Source organism: Pundamilia nyererei, unplaced genomic scaffold (genome assembly GCF_000239375.1).
Source record: "Pundamilia nyererei isolate P.nyererei 1_Seehausen unplaced genomic scaffold, PunNye1.0 scaffold00042, whole genome shotgun sequence".
Classification (NCBI taxonomy): Eukaryota; Metazoa; Chordata; class Actinopteri; order Cichliformes; family Cichlidae; genus Pundamilia; species Pundamilia nyererei.
Window position 1 is genome coordinate 2,942,618 of NW_005187443.1, and position 23,512 is coordinate 2,966,129.

Here is a 23,512-nt window from a genome sequence, read left to right on the forward strand (position 1 = left end):
CCAATGGAATTTGTTAGCTCTTTATTCGATTACTTTGTATTGCATTTTTATTGTATTACAGATGTTAATGCACTTTTTTTTTTAAAAATCCCACCTGGCAATTTAACCTCACTCTTGCAATAATTAATCTTTTAAACTGAAGTCAAGCATATCATTAAAAACAAATGACGACATGCGTATTTCTGCATACTTGGTCTAAACAGTAACAGCCGCATCCTCAGCTTCAATGCATTGCCACACAGTTTGAGGACAAAAGATGTGCAAGAAAATACAAAAAAATAAACACAACAGTGTCATCACAAAGTGGAACAGCTGCCTGCTCAACTGAAATGCAATTCGCTGTAGGTCTGAGGCACTCTCACTCATGTAGTGTACAAACTGTAATCTGCTTGCTTACTTTATATTTAGACTTGACACAGTGGTAGTATTCTATTACAGCTTTCCATTCAAGGGGGTTTGCATTCACCCGTGTCAACTTTAACTTAAAAACACTCCATTAACAGTCACTGCAGATCAGGCAATACCTCACGAGCTACATCCAAATGAATGGAAACCACCTCTAAAGTAAAGCATTTTAAACATGTGTTGAATATATATTTGGTTTCTGAGCACATGTAGCTGCAATCTACACCCAAACACTCAAATCCATAAGACATTTTCAGCAGCACACAGTCATAAATTCTCTACAATCTTCTTAGAATAAAGGACAACACATTTAATTTAATGTTTTGGAGGGTTTAGGCATCACACATCTAATAAAGTTCAGTTTTATATCTGTACAGGTTCATAGCTGATGTCTGAGTTGTTGAGCCAATATCTAAATATTATATTTTTGCGCTGCTGTAACACTGGTACACAGTAACAACAAGTTCAAAACAGTTCAAGGCATACGTTTTCCTGTTGTGGCATATTGATTGTAGTATAATACACAAACAGCAAAATATAACAGACACAGTCAGCAGTGCATTGATTGGGCTCCGCCTTTGAGTGCAGCAGAAGAAGAGAGAGCGGTCTCTTTATGTTTCAGTTTATTCAGTGGCTCATACACAGGCACTCCAGTTAACAAAGGCAACAGTCACTCAAGCCGGGAAAAACCTGGGAATATATGTGCTTGCCTTAGCTTGTGTATGTTTTGTGTGCGGGTGTGGCACTGCGTGTCTACAGTAGTGCATCCAGGTCCAGCTCTGGTAGAGGCTCCTTCCAATAGGAAAAACTACTGTAGTCAGGACAGTCAAGAACAGAGGATGTTCTGCCCTCAGCAGAAAGCAAAGGGAAGAAATGCTCCACCAACTCACTGAGGTGGCTGTACCTGCAAAACATGAAGGATTATAAAAACACAAATGAGAACACCATTAATATTTATATATGGAAGGTGAGGGGTCTAAAAAAAAGTCCACATTAAAGATTACAGGCATGTTCTGAAAGCTGTGCTCCTGCATGGAGAATTATCGTGTTAGTCATTTAAACTTCAATTATAGGTTTAAAAAATGTATAACATCTTGAATTGTTGATATTTCTTTTTTTTTAACAAGAGTGCTTAAAATCCGCTGTAATGTAAAATCAGATGTGTACTCCTTGTCATAAGCCAGAGAAATATCATCAGATGCATCATAACTCTAGTTCTTAAGCAGTCCATGGAAGAAGAGAGTATGTAATGAGAAAGCTATCACACCGAAAGAGCAAAAAAATTGAAAAATAATTTAAGAAATGCCAAAGGATTTTTAACCACTGGACATCAATCCACAGATGGGTTATAACAACAAACCCAGATCACTGCTATACACAGATGTTTGGTTTTATTTACTTTTTAGCCTGTATTTTTTTGTATTTTTTAGCCTTGTTCTTTTTAGTTTAAGCTCCTCATCCCCTAAAGAGCATAACCTATGCTTTTTAACTATTGCTTGATTTGTATGGTCTAATAAAACATGTCTAAAGTGTCCTATATCTACACATTTTGTTTCCCTTTTAAAAAGAAAACAGTATTGCTTTTCAGCAATGTAATTTCCCATCACTTGTCTCCTGCATACTTACGAAGACTTGTTGCCTTTAGTCTTCTCCTGGATGAGCTCTCCTTTTGGGTTGACGGTAAATATCCTGGTTTCAGGCACTCCAACCTGCTTATAGGCATATGCATCCTGTAAAAGTCCAGGCAGCAACAGACAGGAGTTTAAGGTTAATCTTCTCTTAACCTCTGCAGCATTTATGTGCGCCAAACTGTGCCATTGGAGCACAAATCAATAATTATAAATCATTATCCGATGTTTTATTCATTTCCACAAGCAACACTTTATTACTATATTTCTCATAATTTAATTCTACATGTGTTGCAATGATATATAAACACAGTCTTGTGTCAAGGGTTAAAATAACTGCCAGACAAACAGCTTAATACCTGGGAAACTTCAAATAAATGGAAAACTTCAAATACACTTGATGGTTCGATGCACAGCTGTGGTAAAAGCAGCCCCGTAGCATTGCTTACATTAGTCCTGTTGCCGAAAGCTGCGTAGAAAGGCTGTCTGTGTGGGCTGAACAAGTCCCTGATGTCACCGAGGCAGGCGACTTTAAAGACCTCCGGCTTCTTCTCAATCACCTCTCTGCACACATGGTTTACAATTAAAATACACATCCGTTCAACTGATTGTCCCTTTCATACATTTTTTGTCTTTGGCAACAGCTGAGCATTGGCAATTTGGCCACTAGGGGTCAGCAGTACATTAAAATACAATTTTATTTTCATTTTTAAACAGCTTCATACTACATCTCTTTTCTGTTTAACAGTTCAGTACGAATATGTGGTACCTGTGCAGTGCTGAAAAAAGGCTGCTGGGAGCCAGCAGTACGGGGCCCTTGGGCAGGACGGTACCTTTGTCATTGACCCACTGCAGATAGTCTTTGGTAATAGCAGCCATACCTATAGCTCGTGCTGAACAATACAGGAACTTGTAGCCATTTCTGCAAAGAAAGCAACAGTGATATTCATTTTTCACTTGAATGTGGGAACAATTTATCTACAGTGCTTAAAAATGTATTCGACTACAAGGCAATGTAAGGTTCATGTCACAGCTGCCCTATATTAACCTTATTGGTAATCTCCAAAATTATTTTTGTACGTTTCTGTAATGTTTAAACTACAGGTACGATATTAAATATCATAATATTCAATTTAACATACTCGTGTATTTTGTGATAGAGTTTGGCGATGCCTTTGTGCGTCCAGTCTTTTCCAAACTGAGGTAGGATATGACCGAGAGCGTCAGACCTGCAGGAGACCAAAAGAGAAGACTCAAAATGCAAAAGAATGAGGCTGATTAAAAAAAGAAAAACAGACAGATGGAGTCTGCTGTAAATCTTTCTGGGGAATAGTGTATATTAATTTGTGCCCATAGCTGTTTGTTAATCTAAGACACTATAATTTTGCATGAAATCGTGTTTGTTCTTACTTGGTGATGGTGCCGTCTATGTCAGATATGATCACACGATCGTCCCAGTTCCACAGGTAGATAGCAGCCTCACAGCGACAGGTGCCCTGGTATTGTGTGGTCACACTGAACACCACCTTGTTAGCTCCTTCATGCAAGTTTAAATGCTCCTGGGTATGGGGAGGACAGTTAAATACATCCTAACATAAACTGATTGTGATACATAAGAATTCATCGAGGTGCATGAACATTTGTGCAAATTTATCTCCTACTATTTGTTTAGACGTCAGACGTAATGATTTGCGGTACATCTGGCTGATAGACTGAGCCGTGTTGAGGGTTTCTGTTGAAAGACTGGAAGAAATGACAGCTGTTCGCCCAAGGCCCGCTGCCTCATCACTGTCCACATCATCCAATGTCGCTCTGAAGAAACAATATTAAAATGTCGTGTCTAATTTGTTTGGCAATGGACTGTTTGCGAAGAGTTGGAGGCTGTTTTACAGACAACGACCCTTTGACTGCTTTGAGTCTATAAAAATGTTAAAAACTAAAGAACATGTACTGAAGCTTTGGATAGCTGTCAGCCACATTTAACATTTAACAACACAAAGAAAAAGCACTCGTCTTGTTGCTACAGTTTATAGATAGTTCTTTTAAAATTTGTGACTTGAGAATAAAATCTGATACTAGAAAGAGAAGGCCACAGAAGACAAAAACATTTTTTTATGCCTAGCACAACAAAGACAACTCTGGAAAATATTTTTGCAACAATGATAGTTACTGTAATTAAAGGTGTCTTACTTTACTGTGGAAGAAACACTTGCCAGTGGCTCCTCTCGCTCCTCCTTTGAGTTTTTCTGCTGGGAAAAACAAAACAAACCAACCAACATTGGCATCATTTTATCCGAGCTGATGTTGGCTGAAAAGGCTGCGTCCTCACAAGATATTATGTTTAATTTCTGCAGGTCCAGTGTGTTTTCTTCTGGGTACACTGTCAAAACCTAATAAATAACGACTGTGATGAGTTCCTGAGCATCTACCTGGCTGCTGTCCATGTCTCTCCTTCTCCAGGAAAACCACCAGCGTCCAGATTTTTTGGGCATCTTGTCTTTCACCAGTCGCTCTATTGTACTCTATGGGAAAAAAAGACAACAAATATATTCCCCCTGTTGTGATTATCTTTTTATAAATAAAATATAAAGGAAGCTTCTTTAGGTAACATTTTTGTGGTTTAGTGTTAATACAATAAAATACCTTTGGTAGGTTTTTCTGAAAGGACATCATTGACAAAACCATTGGAGCAGCCACTGCCCAGTTGTAATAGCTGTGAGAAAAGAAAGAAAAACAGCTGATGAAGAGTCATGGACATAAACCTGTTGGAGTAATAACATAATGGTGACTTTAGAAATACATTATTATATACTTTTTAGAATCATACTTGGAGTTTATGCAGATGACAAGACTTGGATCCTCAATGATTCCTGGATTCTTGGCAAAATCCTGATATGTCACAAGGTGCTCCATAAACTTTTCTGAAGTAAGAAGGAATGCAGGAAATACTTTAACTTCAGCGGCAGACACTCTGCAGGCATCAGCAGCAGTTTAACCACACTCACCTTTCGTGATCTTGCTGGTGTTGCCTTCTCGTCCGCAAAGGGACATGCTGACGTCCATGTTGTAGGAGGTGTTATCTGACAGATACTCGGTGCCACTGTCCATTGCCCCACTGCCCACTGACTGAGGCGACTGGCTTCCTGAACGGGAGCCCTGCTCTGCCCCGTTCTGAAACGCTCCCTCTCCCTCACTTCAGGAAACACAGGGATTTTAGGTAATTTAACTACACCTAATCAATACTCGAGCACAACTGCTGGATGATTGTATGTTCTTTCAATTTCAAACATTAGTTTATCATTTTCAATGATGAAGATTGGAACAGCGAGCTCAGTTAAAATAACTAAGTAACCTTAATGTGACATCTCACCTTTTGGGGAAATAACGTGCGGCCACCTCCGGGTCCAGCGTGGTCAGATCATCCAGGTAAATATCTGTTGGTCCTAGGTGGTGATTACGTTTACCTGTGACCAGTTGATACATTAACACTGATACGCTGTAGACCGAGTACAAAATGAGGATGGAGTAATACCTAAAACAGCAGGAATGCTTAAAGAAAGGCTTCACCTTTTATCTTATCCTGTTGCTCTGCTTTAGAAGATGCTGCCGATGCCTCTGCAGCGGGCAGGCTGACCCCAGTATCTGTCGCTCCTGCTGACCCCTCACTCCCTCTGGGTTCACCGTTCTCTTCCCCTCCCTCAGAGAAAGGATCGATTCCACTGTCACCCTCATTCACAGGAGGGCTACTGCTGTAACTCTGCTCACTTTGGTCAGGTAACGCTCCCTGATGTTGTGCATTAGAGGATTTTGGATTACTTGGACTTGTTTCTAGGTCCGTGTGGTCTTTAATGAGTTGTTTTTGTGCATTGCTTGGTGTGGCCGCTTTGACCACACTACTTTCATTTTCAGGGCTAACTGGGCTAACAACAGTCAGTGTGCTACCTTTGTTAGTAAGGGAATCGGTGCATTTACTGACTGAATTAGAAGACAAGTCTCTGTTGGGCTCCTGTTCCATTGCAGCCTCAGAAGCATGAGGCATATCCATCGATAAGGCACAAGACTTGAAGACGTCACTGGAGGCAGACATGGAAATGTGAGTGTTTTCTTTGGATAAAGCAATGGTTTGCTTGTTGCGCCCGTCTAAATCGAGCATGTGAGTCAGAGGTTGTGGTTTCACCACAGTGACGCTGCCCACAGTCCCACAGCTAATCACAGGATCGTAGCTCATGTCAAAGGAGTCTTGTCTTTTAATGGCGCGGAAATGAAAATTGTCGGAAGAAGAACCACCCTGTGAATCCACAGCCGTCTTCTCTGGTTGACACAGCTACGAGAGGGAGAGCAGGATAAGAAATATGACACAGGCAGTCAGTAATGACAACACAGGTACGCAGAAGATAGTACACTTTTGCATGTGTAAGCATATGTTGCCCTACCGTGGGAAAGCCTCCCCAGTTCCACTGCATCTGAGGACCAGCTGACTCTTGAGTTTTAACCATGAGTTCAGAGTCGCTCTTAGGAGAAGACGAGCGACTGAAGAACACACTGCAGCAAAGTACAAAGACAGAGGAGAAGGATCATAATTGCAGAGACAGAAAAAAGTGATGATATAACAAGCCACTGATGCAAACAAATGAATATGATTAGTAAGTTAATAGACTTGTCTCACTTTTCTGAAGGTGACTGCTCTCCATCTGAATGTGGATGAGTCTCTCTGGTCTGGGTGGCCCCAGGATCCTCATTTGCCTCCTCAGACAATGAATAGTACACCGATTTACTTGAAAACACACACACACACACACACACACACACACACACTTAACATAAAATACTGTTTCATCTTAAACCATCATTACAGCTCCACTGTTGTTTTAGACAAATATTGGGCTACATTACTCCCTCGGGCCGCTTGCATTGACAGTTCTACTGAAATTCATCATTGCAGCTCTATGGAGTTTCCAGCTGCTTTGTGCTCATTATTTTGTTCTGGCAGGTTTGGTCCTGCACACAATGTTTAAAGATGGATGACACGTTTAAATTCCATATCAGGTTTAACAAAACATGCTAATGTCAAGCAACAATAAAACCTCCTTCAAGCACGCCCACGATTAGAAACTTGCTACACAAAGAATAATTGCATTTTTTTAAACCTGTTTCGAGAGACAAAATAGAAACTACCAGATGCAGAATGAATCCATAGAGAAGAGAAGTGTTCAACAGTGATTTTGCCTCAAACAGTAAATTAACATTTAAGCTAATATGAGTCATCTTTCAGCTGAAGTTGGAGAAGTCTCTTTACCAAAAGAATCTCAAGGATTAACCTTTATAAGCCATAACCATAAGTTCTAACAGACTCAAATTTATATTTACAAAAAAAGGCATCTTAAAGAGTGAATTCTTCTGAAAGATATACCACATTTTATTTTATTTTTTTCTGATGACTTACCTGAGTTGCAATTTTGTGGCAAGCTCCTCTGAAGGAGTACAGTTTTGTTGAGCATGATCACTTTCTCTCTCATCCGATGAGGAGCTGACCTCTTCTTTGAGGTGAGATTCGGAGCGCATGCGTTTCCGCCGCCGTTTCTTCTTGCGGGAACAGGACCCGGTTAAGGAGGAGCCCTCAGTGGTCTCCTCCATTTCATCTAGGACCTCAAGAGGTATTGGCGAGGTGCACAGATGGGCTGGCACCTGAGACAGAAATAAATAAACAATCGAATAAACTTAAAATGAATATAAAAGACAGCAAACATTTTAAAAAAACAACATAATTTGGCGGTCACCTCCATATTTTCATTTTCCTCCACAAAGAAAGCTTCTCCATTGTCACCCAGCTTCATGTGCAGATCCACAGATTCTCCATTTATCTCAATGTCCACCTATAGTCACAGTAAACAACGGGCTCATCACAGGGACAACAGGAAGTCAATCATGCTGAAATTGAAATGACACAAATATTCCAAAACACTAACAATTTTCTCCTTGGAGCGCAGCACGCCGAGCTTGCCGAAGCGGACGTGAAATGGGGAACACTGGAAAGACCCATCGGGCTGTCGCACTACGACGACGTCAATCCCTCCTGTGAGGGTGGCGGGGTTGAGGCCGCGGTACAGCTCCTTTACCGTCACAAACACCGTCTCTGCTAGCTGGTTCACAATATTCATGGTTTGGGACTAACAAAAAGGAAAAAACAAAAAGGAAGAAGTGAGAACCAGGGAGACCATGTGTCACATCACACCAAAAAAATAAATAAAAAAGTGTCGACTCTGCAATTTGAATTGTCTGTGGTCTGCACTTTGACCCTTAATTCTTGTTTTGTTTAACATTTTCAGCAGCAAGCATAGCAGGCAAAAGCCAGTACAGTCATACGTCCTATAGGCATTAAAATAATTAAATGACAAAGATAAAATCCATATTCAACCTGTAATATATCATCCATATGCACATATGTTACATTGCTAGCTGATAAAAAACACGTAGTTAAATGTAAGTTAACTGTCGTAATTAATTGGGTAAAGTTTGCCAAGAAATGCCAAGGAGCGAAGACTGATTTCAGAGAAGCGACCGTCTGAGATGGGTTAAAAGGACACTTCCAAACAATTCCCATTCCATCATTCTTCAGTGGGAAAGATTATTCACAAGTGGAAAACAAAGAGAGTTGCCAGTCTTGCCAGAAGTGGGCATCCAAGGAAATCCCCCCAAAGGTCAGATCATGCAATGATCAGAGAAACTAAAAAAAACCCCAATAGCTTCATTTTCATTTTCGCCACTTTCATTTCGGACTCTGCACGGCTCTGTTAGCATGTTAAATATTAAGATTCATGACAGTACAGTTAGAAAAAGACTAAACAAGTATGAGTGGTTTGGAAGGGTTGCAAGAAGAAAGCCTCTTCTAGGCAAAAACAAACATGGCAGCACAAATTATGTTTGCAAAGTTGTATCTGAACAAGTGACAAAGCTTCTGGAACAATGTCCTTTGGACAGATTAGACCAAAGTGGAGATGTTTGCCTATAATGCACAGCACCATGTTTGGTGAAAACCAAACATAGCATATCAGCACAGACACCCTGACACCAACTGTCAACTGATTTTGGGCTTTCCTTGCAAACAGGATTTGGACACTTGGATTTGGATGACCATGAACTCCTCTGTGTACCAATATATTCGCATGTCAAATGAGCCCGAGCTCACCAAGAAATCTACAACAAAATGAAAAGAATCAATGGTGCAGTCAAAGCACAGAACTCAACCTGATGCTTAGGAGAGCGAAATTATTGCTGTAAAGAGGAGAGGGCCAAAGCCTTTTCACAATGATGTGAGAAACTGATAAAGAACAGAAAATGATTACTTCAAGTCACTGGTACTAAACAGGGTTCAGTAAGCTACTGGATCATGGTGCATACGTAGCTTTACACACACTGCTTCTGCACTGCTGAATAAATAATGACACTGTGTTATATTTTATGTTTTGTTGTTGTTTATCTGAGGATGTATTTACCTCATTTTAAGACCCAATAAAGACTTATATATTTCCCAAACCTTAGAACTGAAAGAGGGTTTACTGTAAGCAAATATCACGGTAACAAAAGGGAACTACTGGAGTCATTTCTATGTGTAGTCATGATGGTCACAAGTAAAAACCCATTATACGTGATTTTCTCTGCAACAGGTTCTAACATATTTGAAAACAACAGGAAAGGAATCCAAACTTTGTCAAGATCTACTTAAACAGCTCTGACTTCGTTTCTGCCTCCATCAACATCGCTGTTTTGGGAAATTGGCTTCTGTGGGATCTGTAAACAGGACTTCTACCTGAATTGGTCTTACAAGCCCTAGTGATGTTAATACAGTACATCTTCAAAGAAAGACATCAAAGCCTGTTGACGTCTTTTTCCCCCTCGTTTTAATAGGTAATCCCTGAAGTGCCGTATTTGATCCTGTGGCAAAGTAATAACGTAATAAAACGAAGGGCAAAAGTCGCACTTGGGGAAAAAAAACTAAAGAAAATGCCTAGAGTTATCTAAGTTAATACAGCTTGTGATGCTTTTAATGTTAACTTAAAGTAAGAGAAATGGTCGAGATGTGTGAGGATCCATCCATAATATTATCAAAAATCCCCCCAAACAGACTTTTTCTATGATTTTAACACTAAGAAGCGAAAAAATAACAGACAAAAAAAATCAACAGAACACCCATTTATCATGTAGCAAACCGCTGCACCTGTCTCTTACCCATCTAAATTTCACATTATGCTAATCTCATGTCTTACCCACAGAGAAGGATGCAGACGGCCCCTCAACACCAGGCTGTGTTTCCCGGATCTCCTGTCTGCCATACGGCACCGCAAGAATCACTTTTCCAACAGCAGAAACTAAGAAACTTTGTCAAGACACTTTACCTCCATGTCCACCTGAGCAACCTGTCAGCTATGATCCCCCAGAGTGCTCGCCTTTCTCTTGAGGTCGCTAACCGCCCCACATTTGTCAGGCTACATTATCTTAACTGTGCAGCTACAAAAGTGTGTGAACAGTCGATTAGAACTAGCTAAGTGGAATCAGAACCTCCGCTTCTACCACTAATCATCAGCGATGACAGCAATCAAGTCCTCTCAGTTCTGAAGTTGAAAGCAAAAATATGGCAATCTGTGAGAGAGTCCCAGTATATTCACTCACACTACTGCTTCCTCTATCTAATACAATTTTCACAAGCGCACACTAAAACACACACACTGAATTCATACTTCCCCACTAGCTGTGCACATGACAGCCAGACCAGCACTTTCTAAAAGGGTCGGACAGGCTATTCACAGACGCGTGGCATAAAACCGCTCACGCGCGTGAACTGCTCGGCCACACAGTTTCTGGGAATGACCACAGCTCTCTGGCCCATCAGAGATGAGGGGACTCTCCAGCAGCCATGCTCTGACAGCACTGGAAAGCCCTTCACAATCCTAGCTCACTTTGGAAGAACTCAAGCAAACGACTTGCAAATCTGAATGGAAAACACTGCCTGCTCTCCCTATGGAGGGAAAGAGGTAGGCCTAAGGGAAAAAAGACGACTCTCCACCGTATGAGAATGTGTTCTAATATGTGCTACGCCCATCTTTGCACATTTTGTATTCTGGAGGGTAGGTTTTGTACAAGTTAATATCTCAAAACTGAAACTGCCATCACATAGTGAGGAAAAGGGTTAAAGGTGCTATACATGGGTCAAATACCTGATCTGCAATTCACAGTGCTTCTTATTCATTCGTAAGCTTCCCTATACTCATCCCTTAAGTGAAAGACTGTATATTTCAAAGAATCACTGTCGTTAATGCCTAATCACTGAGGAATAACTTACCTTAAAGTAAATGTCATCTATCATCACGCCCATTGATTCCATTCACAGAAACTCATCAGTTCATAAAACCCCATGGTTAGTTTAATGTCTTAGTTTGTTTCTCATACTTGCAAAACCACAGCCGTTCACAAATGATTTATCAGTTTTCCATCAGTTTGTTCTTTCTTTTGCTTTTACTGACCTTTGCTACCTCTAAGGCGCAGACATCGAAGTTGCCTCACCCTATCGCACATTAGCCTAACACATGTGTCATCTTTTCTATTCAGCGTTGCATAAAAAAAATGCTGTGAAAGATCCATTACGTCAGATTTTATGATTGCATAATATTAGCACCATCCGAGATTCGCTCAAATCAGTCACCCACGGGGAACATTAACATATTACGCAAATAGTTGAATGCTTTCGACCGCGAGTTACTTTTGTAAACCAACAAACGATTTTAAAGACGCTCTTGCTGAGTTTGTATTACTGACTTGTGTATATATTTAGTTAGATGGAGGTACACCCCTAAGTCAAACAACTTCCGCAAAGGTGTCTGGTACAGTCCAGCCAATAGCCACCCAAACTATTGAGAAAACACGTTTCCTCACACTTCAAACGCGCTAAAAATAAAAGGACCTTACACGTACTCTTAGCCTTACTGTGAAGTACTTCACCCACCTTCACTTAACTTGACCGGGAATTTAGCGCTGAACCATCTTTAGGACTTATCTTGTGAAGCGATGTGTCTCAGTTTCACAGCACAAAACAGTTTTACAAACTCACTAAATAACTCTGCTCCACTGGCTGTTTGACATCTTCTTTGACAGCTACGTGTATTACAGGGGCTTCATTCCTTCTCACTTCTTTAGAAGTAAGGTTTTAAAGGCAGTAGCTTACCCTTCGTGTTGCCTTTTAGATTGACAAGCCATCCATCCATCCATCCATCCTTCTTCCTGCACAAGTGCGCCTGCGCATGCACGACCCCAAGCCAACAAACAGCCAATGAGAAAGCTGGAAAAGAAAACATGACCCGCCTCCAATTTTGAATAGTAAACAAAGGCATCAGCGTTGGATGTATTCACTGGGGATTTCAGTTGTCAGTGTAATAATAAATGAACATTTATTGTATGTACAGTAATTTATCAAAGCGATGGAATCTATAAATAGTCTTTTATTATCTTGCTGCTTAATGGCAAACGTTGATTTTAGATATTGATTGACAAAAACTCGAAAATCAGTCTCACAAAGTGTCAAAGCCTTGGAAACTGTACAAATTTTGACCCGAATCCATTATGAAATGTTACGTTTATATAGTTAGTGATAATAAATCATCTGAGCAGTTGCAGGAAAAGGTCTAAAGCTATGTAGCCTAAATACTTCTCTTAAGGTTCACATAACTGCTACTTTCCTGAAGTTAAGGACCTGAAAAGTACAGGATTGAAAAGATTATGCCGGTAATATGTTTATACATATATATAGATAGATATACATATTTTTAAGCATATGCTGGGGATAGTTTCCAACCCTCTACGGATAAGCAGCTAAGAAAAAGGACAGATGACTGTTTCAAAAGTTATATTTTAAGATAAACTACAATTAATTAATTAACTTTAATGTTTGTTATTGACATCTTCATAAATGTACAATGTGAATCAACACAATTCATACGTGGCTTTTTAACATTTCAGAGATCATGACTAGACTGGTCCAGCAGAGGACATCGATGGACCTGCACTGAGATTCATTAACCTGCCTCACTCTGCCTGAAATCATTCATATCTTCAAGCTTTACAATGATCAGTCTGTAATTTTTATCCTAAATACAGAAATTAATACCTTATATACACAGATTAAAACTTAAAAGATTACAAAAACAAATGAAAGTAGATTATGTTATGTTGATAAATTCCCCAAAGTAGATAATACATGTAAATGCAGAATATTGTTATTTTAGTAACACTTGGTAGCACTACCCTACTAAGCCCCTTTTTGTATTATATTCCACTTTTTAAATAGCATTCTATTGTATTTTATTTTGATTATTACTTTAATTTACTTTGGTTTTTTGAGCCCTTTAATTTTGTGTAATTTATAGATTATTGAACTATTTTGTTTGAGTTGTTTTGTAATTTATGGAGCTATTCTACTTCATTTTAAGTTTGGTTGTGCTTAATATTTTGTCTGCTGTTACTTTTATATTAGCCAACCTGATTGTATCACAGAACTTCATTTTCACTGCAACAACACTGAAAGGACAAACAATCCTTTAAAACTTTGAAATGTTAAACCCACATTAATCAAAAAAGCATAAAAATATAATGCATTATGCAAAACCAAACAAGAAACAATAAGATGTTACACACAGACAAAATATATTTCTCTGACAACAACCTGATAGAAACTGACAAAAAGTGAGGGAAAAGGGGTTGTCAGACTAGTCTTCATAGCAAGCATTGTTCATGGACAGGATGGGTAGGCGACCACAAAACAGACGTTGCCTTAATGACATCATTCAAGGTGTTTCTTTTGCAGTCAGGCCTCTGTGGTGACCAGCCACACTGCCTATTTAAGGAAACCCACGGTCTTGCGAAAGAAACGCTCCTTTCCCAAACGGCTCTGCAACTGCTCACAACTCTCTTTCCTTGTGCTTCCACCGCTCCACCATGCAGAGCCTCTAAATGTTTAGGCCCTTTTCTCTAAATAAGGCAGCCTTATCGTAGTTCCTGTCATTTCTCCCTTTTCCCCCAAACATCCCGAGCAGCGTCTGTGGCAGTAGCAAGCTGTAGCCTGTGCATTCTTTTGCCTTGTATGGAGAAATGGCCTGGCCTGGGATGTCTTTGTGCAGGACAGGCCAGTCTCTCCATTGGCTCGGATAGAAAGGGGAGGGACCCACTGGGAGTCTGACTCTTTGAGCAAACTTTTCAGTGCCTGCTTCTCTTCCCACTGCTGTTTCGGGGCCAGACAAAAGGAGTTTGAAGTACTCCCAAACATTTCTACTTGAAGGAAAGGTGAGAATAAAAGCTGTTTTTAAGCCTGGATTGAACAAATCGACAATACATAGCTTTAGAGCTGTTGTTTGGTGGGCCACAAGTGAATTTGATGTGTAGATTTTTGGGTACAATGCTCATCTGTCAGTGGCGAGGGTGAAAGTGAGGATACAGTTACAGGGAGCTGCTGAAATGGGAAACAAGGAAGGAGCAGTAGGAAATTTTCATCCCTTGATAAAGACGGGGAGAAACTTGAAGATGTTATTTATCTCAGAGTCTGAATTTGTGCATAAACTGTATGGATGTGTGCTTACTTCCATGTCATCACCAAGGCACATTAAACAGGGGAATTTCTGAATGCAGCTGACCCGTTTAGAGCCGTGTCATTCACACTGTCTTACACACAGACACACACTCCTCTGATGATGTCTTTTTATAGGCGATGAGATTTCTCTTCACTCTGTTTGCTTTTGGAATTCCTGACCGTTGGCCTCTTGGTCTGCGCTTCAGTAATATTGACCTGCACGACCTGATGTAAGGCTGTGGGATGACAGCCTGAATGTTTGATGATAGCAGAGTGTGAGCGTGGGTGTCTGTCCTCGTTGGCCAGAGGGACAGAGAAGCTTTGTCACTCCTCGGTGGATAAAAGGGTCCACGGAGGAGCCGAGGCAGCCGGAGAACAAATACAATTGTTAACACAAGCTGAGCTGAGGCACGTCAGCCAAACGCTTACGTTGCTGTCAAAAATACTTGTTTTTTTCAGCTTCTTTATGAATCATTGTTGATTCACTCTGTGGAGAATGCGGGAGTTTTTAGCTGTTGCTACAGCACCAGATACAGAGGGACTTGAAACCAGGTTCTGTCTTATTGCAGCTTAAAAATGTGAGCTATGACATAATCTCACTCTCACAGAGTCTGTCAGAAGTTTACATTGATCTCATTTCAAAGCGATATCGATGTAGAGATACATACCAGTGAGCCTCTCTCATTACACTGCAAGAATTCTATCAGTGAGGCCAAACAAGACTCCACAATACAGATAACTAATTTCCAATACATACCTCACATTGGACTGTTTACGCTTGAGCCACTTCATTTGAGACTTAAGCAAAGTGTCTGCATAATCCAAGCGTTTTGTGTTGTGTGAGGACTTTACCATCTAGGCAGGAGGGAGACGCTGTAATCAGGCGGAGGAATTCCTCTGTTCCTGAAACCATCAAGTAGGGCTATACACTGTTTTGTTTCCAGCTTCCTCAACGACTGAGAGATGGAGAATGGGAAGGCTTTGGGCCAATTGCACACCTTCCAGATTGCTTCATTTTTCTGGCACACAATGGGACTGAACCAGCCAAACAGTAGCCAAATGAAAGGAAGGATTAATCCAACATGTGTCTGTGATGAAAGAGGGAATGAGAGTGTGTGTGTCTCTGCTTCACTTGGCACACAGTTGTATAAACACCCTTCCTGTACCATTTTTAGCGGGAACCCAAGCATGCAGATCCATATCTGGATTTTTATGTCTATGTAAATGTTAGCCATTTGGAAACTTGGGGCAGAGCCTAGGTCGGACATCCTGATTTGCATTGGCAATAAAAATTCAAATTCTATCACAGTACATTCATCTGTATAGAAATCAACACAAGAAGAACCTTTTTATATTTAGTTTTAAAAAGATAAAGGACCAGTTAGATAGGCAAACCTGTCTTCACATGCTTTTCGGTGAAGCCTTTTATGAATCATGCTGGCAAAATGCACAGGAGACGCAGAAATTTAAGACTAGCCCAGCCCTTTAAATACGATGACACTGTTACAGAGGCATTACCTTTTGTGAAAATGGAGCAGTGAAGAATGCACGTAGCCATTAAAGCATGCAATTAAATAAAGGGATTGTAGTTCATTTTGTCTCAAAAACAAAAAACCAAACAAACACTGAATTGTGTTCACCTTTTCTGCACAGAGTTGTTAAGTACACACATTTAAACCAATGCTAAAGCAGTTTGGCCAACTTATCGACAGATTCATGTGAGGAGAAACTAAAAAAGCTTTTCATATTATCTGAGCAGTTAAACAAAACTTTCTGTCTGCTGTGGAAATACGCACAGCCTACTGTATTTTTTAATTTTTTAATTTATTTATTTTTGATGACTGAGAGCCGATATAGAGAACCAGCACATGCTGAAAGAACAAACAGTGTGTCTGTGCGTTGCTGATTGACCGTTACTGTACTGGTTTTCTTTTTTCGTAATCATTGTTAGGTAGCATTTCTTGACACAAGATGTATTAGTCAATGTTTGGGAAGTTTATTCTAGTATGATGTCTAGAACAGAAGAGTTGAAAATAAACAGAAATGCTCCCTTGCTATTGTTCTAATCACTCTAATAGAATCACATGATGCTGATGAAGAAAAGACGCGTGGCTACGTTCTGTCTGTTTTCTCTCTCTTGTATTTCACATCCTGTGATGAAACGTGTCTAATCTTATGGGAGCAGTCTCTTCCAGGGTGGCAATGGTCTGAGCTATAAGGCACAAGTCACCAAAAGGTTTGATGGATATAAAAATTATGTAAATTATAGGCACATTATGTGGAGTTTGACACCATTATCCACATCATCATTAAACCATAAGAGAATTGGCATTATGTACATTAGGTGGTGTGTGTGGGGGTTGGTTTGTCATTTCTTTTCCTTTCTTTTTTTTCAGCTTGCCCCCATGCTGGTAAATTTCTTTCTCTCACTTCCCCTAGAGAGGGAATCGCAGTCTCGCTAAATGTCAGGTGCTGAGATGAGTGTGAAAATGACATGTCTTCACAGTACAAGCAGCAGCTAACTCAATCTCCTTCCAGAATTAAACCTGCCACTCGTGTCAGGGTCTGCAGGGATTTTCCATTTGTCTGCGCATGTGAGTGTGTTCAATTGTTTGATTGTGTTGGCGCCAACGTGCAATAGGATGCGGAGAATAGAGGGACAGGCAGGTTTGTGCAGGAAAAGAGTAGATAAATGTGGTCGAGTCCCAAAGAAGTACGACCTCTTGAGCTGGGTAACTAAGGTGATGTTACTACCGCGTGTCATTAATTCACAATTCATTCGCTGTAAAAAAACAAAAGAAAAAAAAAAAGACTGCTCTGTCTTTGTATAATGTCTTTGGGGGTTACAACGCTTTTATCTAATTTACGAATATGTGCACAGGTCCAGATCCAGACGCCACCATGTCGAGCAAACGTGCCAAGGGAAAGACCACCAAGAAGCGCCCGCAGAGAGCCACCTCCAATGTCTTTGCTATGTTTGATCAGTCTCAGATTCAGGAGTTTAAAGAGGCGTTCAACATGATCGACCAGAACAGAGATGGTTTCATCGACAAGGAAGATCTGCATGACATGTTGGCCTCTCTGGGTAAACAGTGTTACATTTATAGACGTGACAAAATATATACTACTAAACAGGTCACATTTTACTTGTAAGAGGAACTTCCCTTAGGAATTGAGGGCATTGTTTTTTCCACATTATAAAACTGGAGGATTAGCAAAACTGCAGTTCTGGTGATTGCCAGAGATGATGGTGATGAAGTTGTCAGGGTTATTTCTGTTTTCTAAGTTTAGGCAGGGAGATCAGAAAGAGAGAGAAAAATTAGGGAATCAGAAAAATGTTTTCCAAGTGTGTGGAAGTTCAGCGCCAAAGTACTGGAACAGCCCTTTTAATACATATATATTAAGATATAAGACTGAGGCTTTAGCTAGTCAAATGTGCCTTTTTAATTAAAAAATAAATATGTTAAATAATCCCAAAATGAAGTGTAACATAGTAACTGTAACAGAGATCAAATACTTAAAACTGGTTCTAAATGCATTAGTTCTGACACAGTTTTGGTTACTGCAGTGTGATCGAGTCCAGTGCTTCATCAAAAGAAATCAAATACTAGCTGCACACTTTGCACTGCAGTACAGAACCAGTGCAAATGAGATGCATGGTAATCTGGGATCAGTCCATACTCTGTTAAGTTTAATAAGAAGTGCAAGTATGACAAGGTTGCCAACTGTACTATATTCAGAGATGGGCAGTAACGCGTTACTGTAATCCGATTACTTTTTTCAAGTAACGAGTAAAGTAAGGGATTACTATTGCAAAAACGGTAATTAGATTACCGTTACTTTCCCGTAGGAACGCTGCGTTACTAAAACCGTGAATCTTTTTGCGAGAATGTCTCATGACAGTGACGTAAGCGAGTGCGACGTTGGTGGCAACAGCTGTGTGCAGATCAACAATGGATCACATATCGATTGTGGGAGAGAGTATGAGCGTGCAGCGTTTAAAGCGTGGAAGTACTGACCTTACTTTGAGTTTGATTCCATAAAAAGTGACAAAAACATTAGTGTCCATCGTGCGTGGGAAGAAAACTTCTTTTTACAGTGAAAAAAAACCCCTAAACTTCCAAGCAAGCACCGAGTGCGCTACGACGTAATGGGAAACTCACAGAGAAACTCGCGGATTCTTCCACTGACCGCTGCGGCACACCTGCACCAGGGTAAACCTCCGCCTATCCCACTCCTGCTTTACAGGTGAAAATAGAGCAACAGGACCGCTGAGTCTTTGACTTTATTTATTTTCTGCTGTGTTTTACTTGCATCTATTTGAAAGAGTGAGTGTAAACACAAAAAAATATTTTATTTTGTGCTGGAATGTGCCGAAAATAGATTTGAATGTTAAACTAATTTATTCAAGTCAGAGAATGTTGCATATAATTAAATGTTTTCTTGATGCATGAAGTTAAATACGGAGTCCCACAGGGGACATGGGAGAAAAAAAAATTAAGACGGACTTTTGCGAGATCCCGAGTTAGTTTTGCGAGATCTCGCAAAACTTTTAGCCGCATTCTTCGGATGGTGGCGCGAAGCCGACCGGGAGGTTGAGGCACGATGTGCCGGGAAAGCGGTGTTCCTCCCGGCTGTAGTAGGTCTCGACCTCCCGTTAGCTCAAATTTTAAAAAGAGACTTTTCCATTTGATTACATTTTATATGATGGATTATGTAGAAAAAGTAGAATTGGGCTGAAAGATCTATCGCTTTATCACCTATTCAGGTTATAAATCGTGTTTTTAAAAAGTAACTAAGTAATTAATTACTTTTGAAAATAAGTAATCAGTAAAGTAACGGGATTACTTTTTTGGGGAAGTAATCAGTAATTGGTTACTGATTACTTTTTTCAAGTAACTTGACCAACACTGACTATATTAAAGACACTTTTGCAATTTTAGTCAATATACTTGTTAAATAGGATTTGCAACAGAAAGGAGATTCACATGGCTGAAAGCTGAATCAAATAATATACAGAAAATGTTGATTTTTAGAGGGGTGTTGAGGTGGAAGTCATTACCACTTCAAATTGTACATAAGAGTACGAAAGAATACTTGAAATATTTATTAAAACAGGATTACCAAAAGCAGGAAAATGTGCAATTAAAATGGATCTTGGGTTGAGTATGTAAGGACCACAACAAGAATAGCAAAGACCTGTGATTCCAGGTAAACTAACTATAAGTGACACTTAAATGTTCATCCACACTTGCTGGTTTGGGCCGATTATTTCTTATTATCAGACAACAAGATGTTAATTCCTAGATGAGCGATGGATGCATGTGACGATATTCTTCCTCAGGTAAGAACCCTTCTGATGAATATCTGGAGGGGATGATGAGCGAAGCACCAGGGCCCATTAACTTCACCATGTTCCTTACCATGTTTGGAGAGAGGCTCAATGGAACAGACCCCGAGGATGTCATCCGCAATGCCTTTGCCTGCTTTGATGAGGAGGGATCTGGTGGGTCAATACGCATCTTGTACACACACGCACAAATCCCGTTTCACTCTGCCAGGGCTCGGATCATTAACTCCCCTCTCAATTCTCCACGTCCAAGGTGTGATCCACGAGGACCATTTGAGAGAGCTGCTGACCACCATGGGTGACCGCTTCACAGATGAAGAAGTGGACGAACTATTTCGGGAGGCTCCCATCGACAAGAAGGGCAACTTCAACTATGCAGAGTTCACCCGCATCCTCAAACATGGCGCCAAAGACAAGGATGACGAGTAGAGGGAGAAAATGACTGCCTCTGGCCTCCCCCCTGCACACATGCTGCACCACAAATCCATCTGTAGCTCCTGTCTTTGTCAATCTTGCAGATTTGAAAGGAATTCATGTAGGACTGAAGTATATCTTTTATAAAATGGCAGAAATAAATTATTGTACATTTAAATACCTACATGTTTAACAAGGGTGGCATGTCTGAAGTAATTTGAGATCCACTTTTTTTGTTTTTTACATTTAAACATCATTCCAGATGTTGCACCTGTCTTCATCCACATTGACTGCAGTTTTTCTGGCCTTTGTAGACAACATGATTGGATTTTGGAGATGCATTAAGCATATCTGTGTATTTGTGCAGAGGCCATTTGACGTACTTCATACAATACCAGCCATGTTTACCTCTTCCTGCCAGTTAGCTACCACACCTGCGCAACTTGTCTCCTTTTCTGTCTAATATATATCCTTGTATGATGAAAACAGATTAAAGAAAAAAAAAACCTGACCTTTCATCATTTTTATTCGGTTTAGACAATCAAATGTGGTGCAAATATTTCCTGTAGTTGAAATGGTCACTAGGAATGGCAGTCAAAAGTGAGATCATCCTCCCGTCAGCTGGTTGTGTGTATTTGTTAAAGGATCGGGTATGTCTGTGTTGTTGAAGGAATTCAGTTTTGAAATTTCTCAGGCAAATAAAGTGAGTGGAGAGTGTGTTTGGCGTATTTTTAAAACATTTCTAGCATTTCATGACAGCGCTTTTTTCCCTACAAAGCTGCAGTACAGTATTCTGTGCTTTACATAACTGCCAGATACTTAAATTGAGCTGGAATGCAACCAATAAATATTTACTTACAGCTACTTCACGTTGCAGCGTTAACTAAATAAGTACATATTCACTAACACACATTTACTGACATGAGTGGTTTTTGGTTGTTTTGTGTCTTTATCAGGGGTTTAAAGAGAATGGATACACTGCACCAGTTTTTAATAAATTTGATTAAAATGTAACACTTTTTTTCTCTGCTTGTTAGGCTGAGCCTTTGAGGTAGGACAGAAAGAAACATTGGATTCATTTTGAGAAATATGACATCCCAGCTATGTTTACATGACTTACATATGAACAGAAACAAATATGCATGAGCTGTTGTATGTTGCAACCCCCCCCCACCCCTTTCTAGTTGCTTAAATTTTTAAATCTCATATCATAGACCAGAAGAAATCTAGGTGTCGGGTTGCTATTATAGCATCTGGACAGTAAAATAAAGATTTTCCTCAACAGCAAATCAATTTGTCCCATTAAATTGGTCCAATTGTAATAAAACGTCTTGCCTCTGTATATAAAGACACAAGTGTCACCATAAACCCTACAGAATCATATTTTTACTCGTTTAGATTAAAAACATATCTGGGAGTACATGTGCGCGCGCACACACACACACACACACACACTGTAGTAGATGGGCTAAAATAAACATGCTATTTGAAAGCTGTTTCAAATAGATATTTTGTCATAAAATATTGTAATTTGCTAAAAGTAAAAAAAAAAGAATGCTTCCTGTTTTTGTTTTTTTAAACGAAACACCTCACAATGATAGACAGATTGCAAGTTAGAAACTTCGATATTTAAACCTTTAAAAGCAGCTTCAAAGGTTTTTAAATTTCTGAATTTTAGCCAAGATGTTTGAAGAAATCAAGGTCAACCCCACTACTGCACAGAAGGAACTCACAAGTGATCAATTTGCTTTCAGAAGCAAAACAAAGACAAATGAAACATTTATAAACAGTTTTGAAATTTTATTTCCTTGAAAGGCTCATACAAAAAAAGAAAAGAAAAAAAAAAAGACAAGACATTTTAAATTTAAGGCATATATTGCACAGACTGTTTAAGTCTTTAATATAAAATGAGACATCTTAATCAGTTGTAGGTTTAAGGCACAACAGTCAGCCATACTACCAGCAGTCAGTTGCGAGTCACATGAAATTGAATGATCACGTTTTGAATGCATGTAGCTCTACAGAGGCCACACAGTTATAAAGCTTAAGTCAAAACATCCAAAAAAAAGAAGAAAAAAAAAAAAAAAAAAGCACATCATAGGAAACTTAATATAAAGCACTGCCATTAAACAAAAACACCTTAGTCATCCATCCAGTATTACAACCATTAAGGTGTACTCACAGTGACATGATTTAGCATCAATGGAAAAAAAAAGAAAGAAAAAAGAAAGATTGCGTTTAATACTTAATATCCTTGACATGACCCAAGTCTGACATGACTTTTGTAAATTGAGGTATAAATGCACATCAGACAGAATACCTGAACAAAATAAAGCCTTAAAAAGAAAAATCAAAATCCTGAAATACAAGTGGCAGTGAGGAAACAAAAAAAACAAACAAACAACAGTAAAATAAAAATGTATGACCATTTTTCCATGTTCATATCTGACAAGAGCAAGACAGGAAAGAAAATTTTTTTTTCTAGGAATGATTGTGATGGTCGATGCTTGGCAGTATGACAACATTTACAACCCACACATTTATTTAAACAAAAACGCAGAATAAACCTAACCGTTTGAGCTAAACACAGCTCGGTAACACTGGTAAACATGATAGTATTGTAGATTAAGTTTTGCTACAGCATTATTCTCATACAAATGTAACTTTCCCACAAACACTGCTACTGTTAAAAGTTGAGATGGCATTTAGCCACAAATTGTGGTTCATCCTATTACAGTTTCATGGAAACTAAAACTTTATGATTAGAAAGTCTATAGAAACCATTTGTAAATAAAAGTGGAAATCACAGATGAGGAAATACTAGAACATTAAATATACAAAAAGTCAGCTACTGAGTGTGGTACATTTGCTTTGCAGAGAACCTATGTGCACAGAGAAATATCTGCTGAATAAAATGGGAACATAGAAACCATAAATATTATAAACCATAAAAGCACCATTTCTCTCACTAAACTGAATGCGTCGTGGAGTTGTGAGGGCTTCATGTTAACAGATGATTGCCTAGAAGAAAAACATGTTTTTGGCTAAATCACTATAATACTGATTTTAATTAAAACTACAGATATAACTGTAGAAAAAAAAAAA

At 39.4% G+C, this 23,512-nt stretch overlaps 2 protein-coding genes across 5 annotated transcripts; one reads left to right on the forward strand and one right to left on the reverse strand.

Moving 5' to 3' along the window:
* Positions 1–14: 14 nt before the first annotated feature.
* LOC102194123 (phosphatidate phosphatase LPIN2) lies at positions 15–12,319 on the reverse strand. Of its 4 annotated transcripts, none has more exons than XM_013910359.1 (20): positions 12,250–12,319; positions 8,000–8,200; positions 7,811–7,906; positions 7,477–7,718; positions 6,700–6,807; positions 6,467–6,575; positions 5,601–6,357; positions 5,404–5,497; positions 5,039–5,226; positions 4,861–4,954; positions 4,677–4,746; positions 4,463–4,555; positions 4,224–4,279; positions 3,695–3,845; positions 3,444–3,592; positions 3,176–3,262; positions 2,803–2,955; positions 2,483–2,597; positions 2,032–2,135; positions 15–1,309 (listed from the first exon to the last, which is right to left on the reverse strand). In XM_013910359.1, exons 2-20 carry the CDS (start codon positions 8,189–8,191, stop codon positions 1,159–1,161), a joined length of 3,009 nt encoding a protein of 1,002 aa, XP_013765813.1. In that variant the 5' UTR covers positions 8,192–8,200; positions 12,250–12,319; the 3' UTR covers positions 15–1,158. The 4 variants fall into 4 exon arrangements, with proteins under 4 accessions (XP_013765813.1, XP_005731381.1, XP_005731383.1 ...); XM_005731324.1 differs by having other exon boundaries at positions 4,224–4,282; XM_005731326.2 differs by having other exon boundaries at positions 4,224–4,282; positions 12,136–12,306.
* A 1,919-nt stretch (positions 12,320–14,238) lies between these two features.
* On the forward strand, positions 14,239–21,124 carry myl9b (myosin, light chain 9b, regulatory). The gene is made up of 4 exons (XM_005731328.1): positions 14,239–14,360; positions 17,525–17,728; positions 19,988–20,149; positions 20,247–21,124. Exons 2-4 carry the CDS (start codon positions 17,545–17,547, stop codon positions 20,420–20,422), a joined length of 522 nt encoding a protein of 173 aa, XP_005731385.1. The 5' UTR covers positions 14,239–14,360; positions 17,525–17,544; the 3' UTR covers positions 20,423–21,124.
* Positions 21,125–23,512: the final 2,388 nt, after the last annotated feature.